General features: G+C 43.1%; 1 protein-coding gene across 6 annotated transcripts in view; it reads left to right on the top strand.

Annotated features, from left to right (window-relative positions):
- The window catches only part of TXNRD1 (thioredoxin reductase 1), a 91,201-nt gene that overhangs the window by 43,726 nt on the left and 32,063 nt on the right, over positions 1-15,412 (top strand). For 5 of the 6 annotated variants that reach the window (XM_027872314.1, XM_027872305.1, XM_027872299.1 and 2 more), the window contains exons 2-4: positions 5,121-5,243; positions 7,997-8,069; positions 12,495-12,614. In XM_027872314.1, coding sequence (XP_027728115.1) covers positions 5,157-5,243; positions 7,997-8,069; positions 12,495-12,614 — 280 coding nt within the window. In that variant the 5' untranslated portion in view covers positions 5,121-5,156. Of the gene's footprint in view, positions 1-1,323; positions 1,638-5,120; positions 5,244-7,996; positions 8,070-12,494; positions 12,615-15,412 lie in introns of all 6 variants that reach the window. The other variant, XM_027872283.1, reaches the window with a different exon arrangement.

The raw sequence follows: 15,412 nt of genomic DNA, 5'->3' as shown, positions 1-15,412 counted from the left end.
GCTGTCAGAGGGGAGTGGTCCCTCATGCGCAGGCTTTGCCTATAAGCACAGCAGTCTTCCTACCTTGTGCCATCAGCCCTGCTAAGCTCTTGTGAGTGTTTTCCTGGGGTCTTAGTACCCCTCAGTAAAGCTGCAGCTCTGGGTTTCATTGTTTTGTTTTTGTTTTTTTAACTGCTTCTTTGGTGAGGTTCACAGTGCCTTCAGTTTATCACTTCAGAAAACATTATTATTAAATGCCTACTATGTGCCAGGCTCTGTGCTAAATGCTGGGAACTCAAAAAAAGGCAGAAGAAAATCCTTGCCTTTAAGGAGCTCACAGTCTGACAAGTGTATATTAGATGCCGCTCTGTGCTAAGGACCCAAAGGCAAACTAATCATGGTCCCTGATCTGGGGAGCTCCCGTGCATCTTTCCAGCTGCTCAGAGCCTATGGTTCTCCGTCTGCCTTTTTGTTCCCCTCCAGCCGTCTCCCCAAGGGGAGAAGCTTCAGGTGGGGCCGTGGGGCTGTTCTCCCTTCCTGGTTCTTCTAAGCTGGCTGCTATTCAGCCTTGAGAACACACACCAAGTATGGTCTCTGTGGGACTTCCCTGTGAGTTGTAGTCAGCATGACGAGGCATTTGCCCGGGAGATTTTACAGCCATCCTCAGGGGAGGTTTCACACTGTGGGCTGGTGGTTTTGGCTTCTCTTTCCCCTGATGACAGTCTTCCACAATCGCTTGGTCAGAATGACTGGGCTTCTGTGCACCATTGAAATGACTTTACGGTCACACCTAAGATCTCTCCTCATCCGTCCGGGGGGTGGGAAGGAGGAAGGGTGGTGTACAGACAGCGTATGTAGCTTTGTTGGTGTGTCTGTGTGTTTGCTGGACACAGGCTATCTTTTGGTTTTCCTGAGTTAGGTATCTGAAAACGACTGTTTCCCCTTCATGCTTATTGGGATGATTAGAAAGAAAATCAGGCACGTTGACTCGCTGTGCCAAGTTCAGATTCCTGTTGGCCGTGCCAGTGAGTGGAATGAGACGAGAGGTTCCTTGAACTAGGGCTAGCAAGCCATCTGTCCAAACCTCTGGTACAGATGAGTAAACTGAGGCCCAGGGGAGATCGTAAGGTTTATTGACCTGGAGCTGGAGAGACCCTTGGAGGGCACATTAGTGCTAGTCTTTTATTTTACAGATACAGAAACTGAGACCCAGGGATGCTGGGGTTTGCCCAGGGTCACAAAGGTACTAAGTGTCCCTCCAAGGTGGGATCTAACTCCAGAGCCCAGGGCACTTTCCACTGTACCCCGCTGCCTTCGATATTGAACTCTGTTTTCCTCCCACAGTGGCTTGCGTTGAAGGTGGAGCATCAGTCATGATGCCCTTTGGATACTGGCTGTGCTTCCCCACCTTTGACTTTACGCCTGCCAGGTTCTCCTTTGTCTGGTACGAATATTGCTGGGTCCCTGGTGCTTTCACGTTGTACCTTGAACTGCCCCCACCGATGCCCTCAAGAAGGAGACAGAGGCGCCGCCTTGGTGCCATCCCTCCTCCCCAAGCTGCCCCCTTGCTGCTGTCCACACCCCAGCCCCCTCCTCCTGATCCCAACTCCTGCCTGCCTCCCCCTCCATCTGGTAGCAGAACCATTCAGCCTGAGCCGGTAAGTGGAGGGGCCGCTCTTTCCACGTTCTCAAACCTTTCCTCCTTGCTCCCTTTCCCCTCTGGTCCACTTTCTCTTTCTGTAGGACTATCGGTGCAGTCCTGGAAAGGACCTTAGGGGTCATCTCATTCAAACCCCTCCTTTGACACAGGAGGAAACTGAGGGCCAGGGAGGTTAAACAGCCATGATTCCAGCCAGGCCTTCTGCCTCCAATCTCAGAGCTCTTTCCTTGTCCTCATTGCCTTTTACAGTAAAATCATCCAATTTTTCATGACAATACAATATTTTCCTTTACATAAAGAAGCGCAGATGAACAATTTTACACGACCCAACGCCACCCCGCATTTCTCTAGAGTCTGAGTTATAAAGGGCAGACTCTTAAATTAGATTACATCCCCAAAGCCGTTTTCACCAGCTGCGGTGAAACGGGGCCAAATGCGGATAAGAATTACCGAGTGATTTCTTCTGAGCTCCCCCATTTAATTAAAACGGTAATTCTTTAGGACTGGAAACCTTAATATGCAAAGAATATGGATTTGCCCACCCTAAATCTACTACAGAGGACTTAACGGGGCATAGAAGCGAAAGAAACCCACTTTGCAAATTACCTCTGTCAAAGTGGATGGCCGCAGCCTCTGTCCAGAATATTTACCCACAGGAAAGGTGAAATGCTAATGGTTTGTGTTGATGTTTCAGCTTTTTTTTTTTTGTTTTTGTTTCACCATAAAGGACCTGTAATGAGTCCTGAAAATAGTCTCTGAAAATCTTGGGATGGTACTATTGTAGTACTTGGCACCCTACCTTTATTCTGGCAGGGTTGCCCTCTTGGTTCCCTGCCTTACCTAGCTCACCCTTCCATGCCCATCCTTGACTGACTTGTGCCTAGAGAATGTTTCTACCCTGGACTCACTTAGAGCAACCATGGGTTCTTTTGACAACCTGTTAAATTAAAAGGGCTCTAGGAAGAAAGCATTTGTCTTTATGCCTGCCTTTGTGAAATTTCCAGAGACCCAGCCTAGTTTTTTCTTTAATGTAAATGAATATTTTATTGAAGTTTTTATACCAATTTCATCATTTTTTATTATATCAATTTTTTTATGTCAATGTCAGTTTCTAGTGGTTCCCCCTTTCCCCACATTATTGCCTTCTGTTGTAACAAAAATATTCACTTATGCATTAGGCCATGTCTGACTGTGTATGCCTCATTCCACACCTACGGCCCACCACCTCTCTGTTGAGAGGAGGGGAGGTATGTTTCATCATCTGTGGCTGCGTTAATCAGAGTTCTGACATTTTCTTTTTTTTTTCCTTAATAGTATTTTATTTTTTTCCAATTACATGTAAAGATAGTTTTAAGATTTTGAGCTCCAAATTTTTCTCTCCCTCCCCAAGACAGCAAGCAATCTGACATACAGTGTATATATATGTATATATATATATATATATATACACACAATCATATTAAACATATTTCCACATTAGTCATGTTGTGAAAGAAGAAATCAGAACAAAAGGGGAAAACCACGAGAAAGAAAAAACAAAAAAAAAAAGAAAAAATAGTATGCTTCGATCTGCATTCAGACTCCACAGTTCTTTCTCTGGATGTGGATAACATTTTCCATCATGAGTCTTTTGGAATTCTGACATTTTATATAGGATGATAAGAGATCTAAGACCTTAGAGGTCTTTCAATCCAAACCTGCTCATTTTACAGGTGAGGAAATCGAGTCCTAGAGAAGTTAACTAGCACACAAGTAGTAAGTGCTTGATAGGATTCAAGCTTAAGGTCTGTGATGCAAAGCTGAGTCCTTTTTCCATACTGCCTTTCAGACTAATATAATTTCCTTAAGCCACCTCATTAGCAGGGATGGAGGACCTTTGTCATCGAGGCGACATACAGCCCTCTAGATCCTCACGTATAGCCCAACCACACTTGAGGACCTAGAAGGTCGCCTTGAAGTTGCAGGTCTCCCCACCCCTGGTAGAGGGTAATAACAACTGACATTTTACAGTGTTTTAAGGTTCTCATGATGCCTTTATAGTATCTCACTCAACCCTTGCAACAACGCAGTGTGGTAGGTACTGCTGTTGCCTTACCTTACAGATGAGGACTGGCTCAGAGAGTTTCTCAGTGACTTGCCCATGCTTACATGGCTGGGAGGCGTTAGCAGGCATCTGAACCCAGGTCTTTCCTTATTCTGCCCAGTTTTTCATTCTTTCTTCCAGTGTTTGGTCTGGACCTTTGAATTCAGGGGACCTCATCTGAGGGATCTCCTGGGATAAGGAAAGTCCTTGCACCGACGCTGGCTGGCAATTTAAAAAAAAAACTCCAATGAATTGGTCTCTTGTTTTTTACATCCCTTTCCTCTGCCCTCCCATTGTAAGCAGTGACAGGCTGGAAAATGTTTAACAGCTAGTTCTCTGGGGGGTGGGGAATGCATACTTGACACACTTTTTAGTTTAATCTGCTTTAACATTTTATTCATCCTTTTCACAAATCTAGCAAGTAATTAAAACAATGAATCAAGCCCTGATTTATAGCATTTGCCAATTTCAAGGGGGATAAATACTTACCCTGAAAACATCAACAATGGACTTGGGTCTCATGAGCTGGCTTTCAAGCGGGTGTGAGAGATGTTTTTAAAAGGGGGCAGAAAAGGCATTTAAACAAAACTAACCAACACATTGACTGAGTCTGACCGTGTATGACTTATCCCTCACCCGGAGACTCCCACCTCTAAAAAAAAGAGAGGGAAGTACATTTCCTTCTCTCGTCTTTGGGAATGAGCTTGGCGATGGTAATTACGCAGTGGAATGGTGTTTCTGTTCTGTCCTTTTCTTTTACTTTGCCATATATTCCCAAATCTGCTTATTTTACATTCTATAAATTCATCTCAACTTGACTTTTTGACAACTGTTGTGTAGTTTATAATCTTAGAAAGCTGTCTGGGGCACAGAGAGGACAAATTACTCACCCGGAGTCACACAGCCAGGATGGGTTGGAGGCAGGATTTGAACTCGGGATCTTCATGAAACCGAGGCCACCTCTATCCGCTATGCAATATTGCCTTTCCACTGAGGGTTGGTGGAATATGTAAAGCTCCTAGGGAGAAGTAAGAAAACTCTCTTCCTAAATCCAAAGACTGATGATCTCTCTCTCTTTTTTTTTTTTTTGGTGAGGCAGTTGGAGTTAAGTGACTTGCCCAGGGTCACACAGCTAGTGCGTGTTATGTATCTGAGGCTGGATTTGAACTCTGGTCCTCCTGACTCCAGGGCTGGTACTCTATCCACTGCTCCACCTAGCTGCCCCTAGACTGATGACCTCTAAGCAAGAGTTTACACTTGTATTCTGGTATTGGGAGCCAAGAACATGTGGAGTAATTTTGATCATCTGGGATGTTTTATTCCAAGCGGTGGGTTTCCTGGAGTCCCTGGTGAGGGCTGCTTTGGAGTGAAACCTTTTCCCTTTTTGTTTTCCTTCAGGCCAAAAAGGAAGACACACCTCAAAATCTGTACAGAATGAATGGGTCAGAAGAGACCCCCGAGTCCTACGACTATGACCTCATTATCATTGGAGGGGGTTCTGGAGGCCTGGCGGCTGCCAAGGTACGTGCATTTGGAGTTGCTTTCCTAACCCGCCAGTGAGTGGGTCGTCTGTTGGTGAAAGAGTCTTAGAGACCATTATACAGAAGAAGAAACTGAGTTCCAGGAAATTTAAAAAAAAAAAACCCAACCCAAAACTCATCTAAGATTATAGGACCAGAGATTTAGAGCTCAAAGGCACCCCAAAAGCCTTCTTGTCTGTTCACTTCATATTTCATGAAGAAACTGAGGCAGGCTGTATCCACCACTACACCACGTAGATTTCCCCTAGTGGATAATCAAATATGTAAAACTTCTGGGGACCAGGAAGAAAGAAATCTCCATCTACATAACTGAACTATTGATCTGAAAGCAATATTTCCAGTTTAGGGCCAATGCTAATGAAGATACTGCTAACCCTACTCTCTTTCCTTTCTCTGTTTGTTCAGTCAACAAGCATGTATTAATATTAGCCAGCACTTATATAACACTTTACATGATGTGCTATTCTTATACCCATTTTACAGGTGAATATATTAGTGGCAGCTAGGTGGCGCCATAGTGCACAGAGTGCTGGACTTGGAGTCAGGAAGACTTATCTTTCTGAGTTCAAATCCATCCTCAGACACTAACTGTGTGACCCTGGGCAAGTCACTTTACCCTGTTTGCCTCAGTTTCCCCATCTGTAAAATGAGCTGGAAAAGGAAATGGCAAACCTCACCAGTATCTCTGCCAAGAAAACCCCAGTTGGGGTCACAAAGAGTCTGACATGATTGAAAACAACTGAACAACAAATACTGAGGTTGAGAAAGACTTGCCCAGGGATTTGAACTTGGGTCTTTCTAAATCCAAAACCAGAACTCTAGCCAGTCTGCCTCTCATCTACCTTTTTTTTTTTTGCTGAGACAATTGGGGTTAAGTGACTTGCCCAGGGTCACACAGCTAGTAAGTGTCAAGTATCTGAGGTCAGATTTGAACTCAGGTCCTCCTGACTCCAAGGCCCAAACTCTATCCACTACGCCACCTAGCTGCCCCTCCCATCTACCATTTTGCAAGCACATGCTAAGGACTGGGGCTACAAAGACAAAATGAGAGCCCCTGTCCTCAGGGAGCTTATGTTCTAATAGGAGAGGCCACTTGACTGTATAAAGTCTATACAGAAAATATTACTGTAAGGTAGGTGGGAGTTTTAATCAATTAGTAAGCATTTATTAGTTGCCTGTCGCATGATGTGCCTCAAAGGAAATCAGGGCTCCCAAGAAGTGGAGGTGATGGAGGGGGTGTTTCCTCACGTCCTAGGTGGGAGAGGAAAGATCTGTCTTCTCCAGGCCAAACGCTGTCCTCTTCATCATTCATTAACAAGATTTTTCTGCCCTGAATTGCCCCATTTGAGCAGCTGAAGGCTCTAGAAATTAACTTCCAACAGCTATGATTCTGTGAGTCTCCCTGGGATGGAAAAGGGAGATAAGCTCATCAGGGGAGTTTAGAAGTGGAAGGGCCCAGCCAGGGGAGGTAGGGGCTGAATGTGCCGGCGGTGTTCCCTTCAAGGGCCCGAGTGAAGGTGAGCTCATGCATTTGAGGAGGGTTTGAAGATCGACGTCTCGGACCATCTGCTGTAACATCTGCTGGAGGCGAATGAAGTGGTGATCAGGGAGGGAGGATGAAAATGAAGCCAAGAAAGGCAAAAAATGTCTCTTTGTTTTAAAGTTAAGATTGAAGTGCCCGCTGCCGTGCTAACATCAGGGCTTGGGTTTAGGTCGGGGTTAAATTTGATAAATATTTCTTGTGTCTGCTGTGTGCACCTAGCTTTGTGCTGGGTATACAGAGGCAAGAATGAATGAATGAATGAATGAAAAAGTATTTATTAAGTACCTGCTATCGCCCCACCAATGCAGAACAGATAATTGTTTCACCCATAACTTTACATTTTTAGATAGCCGGCTAGTTTGTTGAGAGGGTAAGTGATTTGTCCAGGGTCACATAGCTAGATAGAGATTATTTTCGACGCAGAGTAACGGTTCCATAGAAGAATAAACCTGTTGAGAAACACATCAAATTCTTGAGGTTCATTGGAAAGGACCCTGGTTCTGGAATCAGAGCCTCTGGGTTCAAATCCTACCTCTGATGTCTGTTAACTGGTATGACCTTGGACAAGTCATCACCTTCCTGGGTCTGAGAAGGTTGGACTCTATGACTTTGAAGGTCCCTTTTACGTCTAATCTATGATCCTGTGACTTGGGGACCTGTAGACAGGACAGATCATGCTTGAGAAATACCCTTTACAGGAAGGATGGTGCTTGACAGTTTCAAAAGAAAAATCTCTCGCGTTCAGCCTTAACTCACTGTAGTAATGGCTTATTTGTTGTATATGGTCAATTCAATTTCTGATTTCTTTATAAAGAACACATAGAGACAAGGGCTCTTGGAAATTAACATATCTATTGTTTTTGGTCACTTAAGTTTTTTGGAAATCGCCTGACCTTTTCCTGTTACTGCTTAATTATTAAATGGAGTGTCCAGGGTATCTGACTCAGGCAATAATTTCCTAGAGTGGAATTTCATTGCACATTTTAAGACTGCCCCCGAGTATCTCTATGTATATCTTTTCATTTTCATCCCAGTTATGATAATGACCTTGGCCTATGAAGTTTTGCTGGGATTAATAACCAGTCATGCTTCAGTCATTATGGCTTAATGAAAAACAACAGGACCCTTTAACTACAAGACACTCTCTAACCTCATTTTTGGATATTAATTTTATTAAATTTGCTCCCCAGGAGGCGGCTAAATATGGCAAGAAGATCATGGTGTTAGACTTTGTCACTCCGACTCCTCTTGGAAATAGATGGGGTAAGTTTTTCTCAATATCTCAGATGCAGATCAGTAGGAAGGAGGTTTATTTAATTTTATTTTTTAAGCTGTGAAGTCATTTGCTTATGAAACTCGTTGATAAAATTAGACACTGGTCTGGTCTAGCAGTTGGATCAAACTGAATCAGGTTGGAGTTTTTCATTGGCATTCGATTTTATTAAGTACTGCCAACTTTGGGCTTGGAATATCAATGAAGATGTTGCCACAAGCAAGCCTCCAACAGCGGGTCAAGCCTTTGGGGCAACTTGGATTACCCAAGAGTTGAACGAGGTCTCCACGATCTTCAAGTCTCCCCTTATTTCACAGTTTAAAAGCAGAAGCCCGAATTAGTATCCTCGCTTCATCTAGTTCATAAAACCAACGTCCTCTTTGCCAGGGTCATTACTGCTCATTGACTTCTGGCGTTCTCATCAAAGAGGACATTTACTGTCCCTTGGCATTTGAAGAAAAAGTTTTATTCACGCCTTTGTTTTTGACCTTGTGGTCAGCTCTGGCTATGCCCCTTCTCCCACCATGACCCAAAGGAGAAGGTTTCTTTCTGTTTTTAAAATGCTAGCTCTTTATTAATATTAATATTGTGTATGTGTATGCATATTTAGCAATATACGCAGGCATACGTAAAAGTATGTGTGTGTGTGTGTGTGTGTGTGTGTGTGTGTGTGTGTGTGGATATGTATTTTCACACACACGCACACAGATACCAGTCACTGGAGTAAAGGCTCATTCCAAATATTTATGCATTGTGTAGTTATTTGGAATGTTTCTTTTTTGGAAAAAAAATATTTTTTTTTAACACTTTTTAAAAAAGATTTTGTGTTCCAAATTCTCTCCCTCCCTCAGGCCCTTCCCCACCTACTGAGGCAAACAATATGATGTCAACTATACATGTGAAATCATGCAGAACATATTTCCATATTAGCCATGTCACAAAAAAAGCAAGAAAAATATAGAAAGTGAGAACATTATACTTCAGCTTTTGCACTCAAGAGCTCATCACTTTTCTCTCTGGGGAGTGAATAACATTTTTCATCATGAGTCCTTTGGGAGAGGGTTTCTTTAACAGAGAAACCCAGTTAAACAAAACCAGGCCTCATTTGGCACTGTGTGCCACGTTCTGCCCTCTGCCTTTCTGTCAGGAGGGAGGAGACGCTTCAGTCTCAGTTCTCTAGAGACAAGATAAATCTTTATAATTTTTCATCATTCAGGCTAATACCATTTTGCTCTTATTTAGAATCTTCCTGTTCAGAGTGCTAATGCAGAGAGATACCTAAGGGGCTGTTGTTTTTTTTTTTTTCATCAGAGTAACTTTGTATATCAGTAAAGTGACAGATGTGGTATTCTACTCACCTTAAGGAACCCTGGATTTGCAGTCAGAGGAACTGAGTTCAAATCCGTGTTCTTCCATGTGACCTTGGACTAAATCTCTCTGTGCTTGAATTTCCTTATCTATTAAATGATAGTGACCTCGGAGATTGATTTTAGCTTTCACGCTGTCATCCCAGGTGCTTCAGGATTTGCTTTTGATAAATCAGACGCCCAAGTCTCTGGCATCTCTCTCTCACCCTAAATTAACCTTGAGGTTCTGAGGCAGGTGGCAATTAGAGGTAGCAGGGACTAGTGGATTGCTTGTTAGACTTGAAATCAAGCAGACCTAATTCCAGCTGTATGAATTTGTCCCTTAACCTCAGTCTGTCCAGTTTTCTAATCTGCAAGGTGGGAATAATAATCATACCTGCCTCCCAGGGTGGTTGTGAGGATCAAATAGAAAAAATATTTGTAAAACCTTTTGCAAACCTTAAAGCACTATTTAAATGCCACTTATTATTATTATTATTAAAATTATACTAGAGAGAGAAAATAATGTAAATGAAAAGACCACAGAAAGCTATGCGTGCTGTTATTGTAATGACCAATCTTGGTTCTAGAAAAACATCCTTTTAGGTCAGGGGCTCTTAAACTGAGTTCTGTGGAATTGATTTTATTTTATTTTTTTATATTTTGGTTAACTTTATTTTGCTACAATTTTAAAAATTATATGAAGTTAAATTATAATCAAGTTTCCTTTGTAAATCTTTGTATTTTATTTCATATATATTATATATTATATTAAATATATATTATATATATTTATATATTCCTTTATATTTTATGCATTTGAAAGCATGATTCTAAGAAAGGGTCTGGCCTTCACCACTCTGCCAGAATCCCAAACAAGGTTAAGAACCCCTGCTTTGGGTAGAGAGATGAAGGGTGATGGTTACAGGGTAAAATGTTGCATATGCTGTCAGACGTGGAGTGCCAGTTAATTTTGTTGGGCTGTTTTAATTTGTTGCAAGGGAAGGTTCGTTAGATGGGGTAGGAAGGATTTTGTGTCTGGTATTGATGGAAATAACTGATGTGAAAATAAAAGGCATTAATAAAAAAAACTTTTAAAAATTAACCAAAGGCAAAATTGAAGTCTCTCCAACCCTGGTGATTTCATCCGTAAAAACAAGGATATCATTTCTTGCCCTGCCCTGCCTTAAAAGTTTATTATGAGGATCAAATGAGGTTATGTTCATGAAAGCCTTTTCAGAACTCTAAAGCATGTTATTACTACCACCTAAGACTGGGAGGGATTAAAAGCTCTGCCCAAGGTTATGTGTTACAGGTAGGTGGTGGAGATGGGGCTGAACTGCGGGTGCTTATCATGACTCCCCAACCCCAGGCCACTGTTCTTTGCGGCGCAGAGAAATTACCAGGATTCTTCAGTGGATTGGCTGGCTGGTAGATGAAAAAGGGGTCAGCATTAAGGAATGGAATGATGGATTTGGCCAGTGGGCTTTCCCCGGACCACCCTGACTCACAGAATAGACGTTTAATCATAACACATTTCATTCTCGATGGGGAAATAGACTAGCATAATTAGCTTTCAGCCTGCTGTGGTAGATCGGGGCTGTCTATCTTTAATCATGAACAACATTTATGGGGAGGAAGCCAATTCTATTCTTTGTGCCTCCATAATTGCAAATGTGGGGAAGCTAAATGCCTCTCCTCCCTTGGGGCGGCCCCTTCTCTCGGCCTCCTGTATGTACCCTGTGGCTTGCTTTACTCTGGGGGTAATGAGTTGGCATGATGTACAGGCTTGGGTTTTTCCTTCTCAGGAAGATGGCTTTTTGTTTTATCTGAAAGTTGCCGGAGGGTGGCACTCCCATCTCTGCTTGCTTATTAGCTGTTTGACTTTGGACTGTTCATTCCCTGAACCTCAGTTTCCCCGTCTGTAAAATGGATGAGATGGCCTCTGAGGACCCTTCCAGCTCTCATTCTGGAATCCTATGATTGTAAATTTCTTTTTTTACCCATTGGGCAGAACTAGGAAGGATTCCCTCTTCTAGGTTTTCATCGACCCTTCGTGACCTGAATTCTCCCGAGGACAACTTTCATTTCTTTTCTCGGAGAATGTTTTCCTTTCTGAGAAACAAGGGTGGGCAGGCAGAGATGGGTAGGCAGCAGCCTCAGAGGAGTACCTAAAGATTGGGAAAAGAAAATGAATCAATCAACTGAGCACCTATCAAATCCCTCCCAAGTTCCAGGCAACCTCTTATGACCAGGTGCCAGCCTACTTTGGTGAAGGGAATTTACAAACTGGGAGTTCCCTACAGTGATGAAATCACAAAATAAAAATGCCAGGCACTTGAGCTATAGATCCAAAATAAGGCTGACCCTGCCCTCAAGGAGCTTATATTCTACAGGGAACTTTGTGATTTCCATCGTCTTTAAATTGTTGCAAATATAATTATAGAGCCACATATATCTCTAATTATATATGCATATAATTAGATAAATATAATATAAGTAACATAAATGTAAACTCCTCAAGGGCAGGGACTTGTATTTTTGTCTTTATTTCCTCAGGGCCTAGGCCAGTGCTTAACACATAGTAGGTGCTTATTATGCTTGTTGAAGGGATGAATTAATATTAAATTAATTAAAATGAATAGATTGTTACTAATTATTGATTGAAGCACATCAGGTAAATCAGTTTTTAGATGGATTGGAACGCCACCCACTCTGGCCAACACCATTCCTAAAAAATTTGTGGAATAGAATCGTAATAATTCTTGTTTGTTGGTTTTATTTTTTAATTTAAAAAATTTTATTATTTTTTAAAAAATAATTCTTTTTTTTTTTTTTTTTTTTTGGTTAGGCAGTGGGGTTAAATGACTTGCCCAGGGTCACACAGCTAGTAAGTGTTATGTGTCTGAGGCCGGATTTGAAATCGGGTCCTCCTGAATCCAGGCCCGGTGCTCTATCCACTGCACCACGTTGCTGCCCCTTAAAAATAATTCTTGCCATTGACTTTGTTGGGCGTGATTTGGGCCATCAGCTGTGCTAAAAGTATTCCTTTTTAAAACCTTCTTGTAGGTCTTGGAGGGACGTGTGTAAATGTCGGCTGTATACCCAAGAAACTCATGCACCAGGCGGCTCTGTTAGGGCAGGCCTTGCAGGATTCCCGCATGTATGGCTGGCAGGTGGAAGAGCAAGGTACGGAGATAAAATCTGTGGTTTGTGCTGTTGATCTGTGATGGATGCCCTGGCCATTGCCAATAGCTTGGTGAATGATGCATAGGAAGGTGGTTTTTATAGCGATCTCTCTCTCCCTTCTCCTCTCCTCTCTCTTTCTTTCTTTCTCTCCTCTCTCTTCTCTTTTTTCCTGTCTCTCTCCTCTTTGTCTCTGTCTTCTTTCTCTCTCCCCTCCTCTCTCCCTCTCCACTCCTTCCTTTACCATCCTTTTTTTTTCAAGTAATTCAGGGTTAGCAGTGACTGCATGGGGAGTGGAATCTCGCTATCATCAGGAACTGGAGAATCTTCCAGTTTCAAAGATCGGGGGCCTTTGCAAACGAATGCTCCCCATTTTATGTTGTTGTATTAAATGCCCCCGGCCTCTATGCTCCTCTGAAGTGACGCTCGTCATTGGCTTTCAGGGGTATTGGGGAGCGCTTGGGCTGAGGCCTGGCTTCTGAGCAGGCATTGCCCCCTCCCCATTTCCAGCACGTGGGCAGCTCTTCTGAGAGGAGGCTGGGCTGTCTTGATAATCATTCAAGGCCACTGGGGTCGGGGAATTGGGTTTAGAATCCATCTTTTACTGCGTGTGTGATCATGGGCAGGCCTTTAACCCCTCTAGGGCCCAGCTGCTTCTATGGAAAGTGAGAGGTGATTCTGGGGGGTCCCTCATAGCTCTAATGTAAGATCCAGGTACCAGGTTCAGATCCCTCCACTTTCATGTGCTACCTGGGTGATGTTAGGCACGTGCCTAAATTTAAGGCTAAGCTGTAGCTTTCAGAGCTATCCTGCCTGGCTGTGCTTCTTTCTGGCCCTCCTTTTATTTCTTTTTTTTTTTTTTTGGGCTAGACAATGGGGTTAAGTGACTTGCCCAGGGTCACAGCTAGTAAGTGTTATGTGTCTGAGGCCGGATTTGAACTCAGCTCCTCCTGGATTCAGGGCCGGTGCTCTATCCGCTGCGCCACCTAGCTGCCCCCTTTTATTTCTTTTTTAAAAGATACTTTGGGGGCAGCTAGGTGGCGCAGCGGATAGAGCACCGGCCCTGGAGTCAGGAGAACCTGAGTTCAAATGTGGCCTCAGAAACATAACACTCATTAGGTATGTGACCGTGGGCAAGTCACTTAACTCCAATTGCCTCACCAAAAAAAAAAAGACGCTTTAATGACCCTTATCTAGTTATTTTTTTTTCCAGAGAGAGGAATAGGAACTAACCTGATTTCCTGGGTATAGAGAACTCCCCCTACCAGCAGGTCAGCTCTTTCTTTACAGTATATCATATTAGAGAATTATCTGCAACGTTGGGAGAGTAAGTGACTAGCCCAGGCTAGTATGTATCAGAGGCAGGATTTGAACCTAGGTCTTCCTGGCTTTAATGCCAACTCTCTCTATTCACTATACCTCCCTTTCTCCAGAGACCACTTTTTTGTTTGTTTGGTTTTTTTTTTGTTTGTTTTGAGGCAGTTAAGTGACTTGCCCAGGGTCACACAGCTAGTAAAATATCTGAGGTCAGATTTGAACTCATGTCCTCCTGACTCTGGGACCAGTGCTCTATCCACTGCCCTACCCCGCTACTGTTAAGACACGCACATTATGTAGCTGTATACTACATGTATACATCCATGTAATATATGGAAGGCCGGTCAGTCATTAGCACTGTTATCAGAATTCTCATTAGCAGGGATTAATTGATCAAATCACCTAGCTAACACTTGGGAACCTGTTATATTATACAGTTAATAAGCTTCAGTAGAGGAAGGAAAGATGGCCCGTATATAAGTCCTGTATAGGAGAGCCTTAGGCCTTAAGCCAGGCATAGAGTTTTAAAATGGGAATATTTAGACACCATGAGGTCCAACTATTTGTCTTTTCAGATGAGAAAAGTTTTCCTCTTTCCTAGATTTGACGGGAAATTTGCCCAGCATCCCAGAGCAAATTCAGAGAACAAGAACTAAGAATTAGGCGTGTGTGTGTGTGTGTGTGTGTACATGCACACATGCACAAACTTCTGAGCTGAAATGAGCCCCCCACTCTTCAGAGGAGGAGGGTATTCAGAAAGATCCTTACTCCCCAGCGGCTTTCTAGAATGGAAAGTCTTGAAAAAAAGAAGGCGGTAGGAGGAATTTTTGATCGATTGATGCAACTCCAAAGTCCCTTGGACCGTCTGCTCCCCGGTGCATGTCACGGACTCTTAAATCTGGGTGATAATGGTGTCACCGAGAAAGAACACAGCTCGTAAACTGTTTCTTCAGTGACACAGTGATCTAAGACTCCAGTTTACATTCTGCCTCATTTGATGTCAGCTCTAAACTTGCTGCTGTTATGAAAAATGTTCCCACACCGAGAGAGACTGCTTGATTTGCCCCAGACTTTTTTGGGGAACTGGTTTTAAAATCTTTAAAATGTCTTATTTTTTTTTTAAGGTGAAAGAGCCTAAATAAATGCACATGGGATAAATAAAGAGGATAAATAGGATGTTGTTAAACATGGTGTATGTTAGCGTGGCAGGGAGACGGCCTTAGCCGTTGGACAGGTCAGGGGAGGCTTCGTGGGCTGAGTCTTGAGGGAGAGATTCTGACGCAGATGTGAGGAGAGAGCCTTCTGGCCATGGGGTCCAGTGTAAGTGGGCCAGTACCAGGGCAGGTTCCCAGATTACGCGGCTGGGATGAGGAGTGTGTACTAAGGCTAGAAAGGTAGTTTGGGGCCAGGTAGAGAATGACTTTAAATACCGAAAGGAGGTGGGTTATTTTTTGTTCATTGAGGCAGTAGTGAAGGTCGGTGAA

The sequence above is a fragment of the Vombatus ursinus genome, unplaced genomic scaffold (genome assembly GCF_900497805.2).
Source record: "Vombatus ursinus unplaced genomic scaffold, bare-nosed wombat genome assembly UNPS02003292.1, whole genome shotgun sequence".
Taxonomy (NCBI): domain Eukaryota; kingdom Metazoa; phylum Chordata; class Mammalia; order Diprotodontia; family Vombatidae; genus Vombatus; species Vombatus ursinus.
The sequence above is the reverse complement of the archived record's forward strand: the minus strand, read 5'-3'. Positions and strand labels throughout refer to the sequence as shown.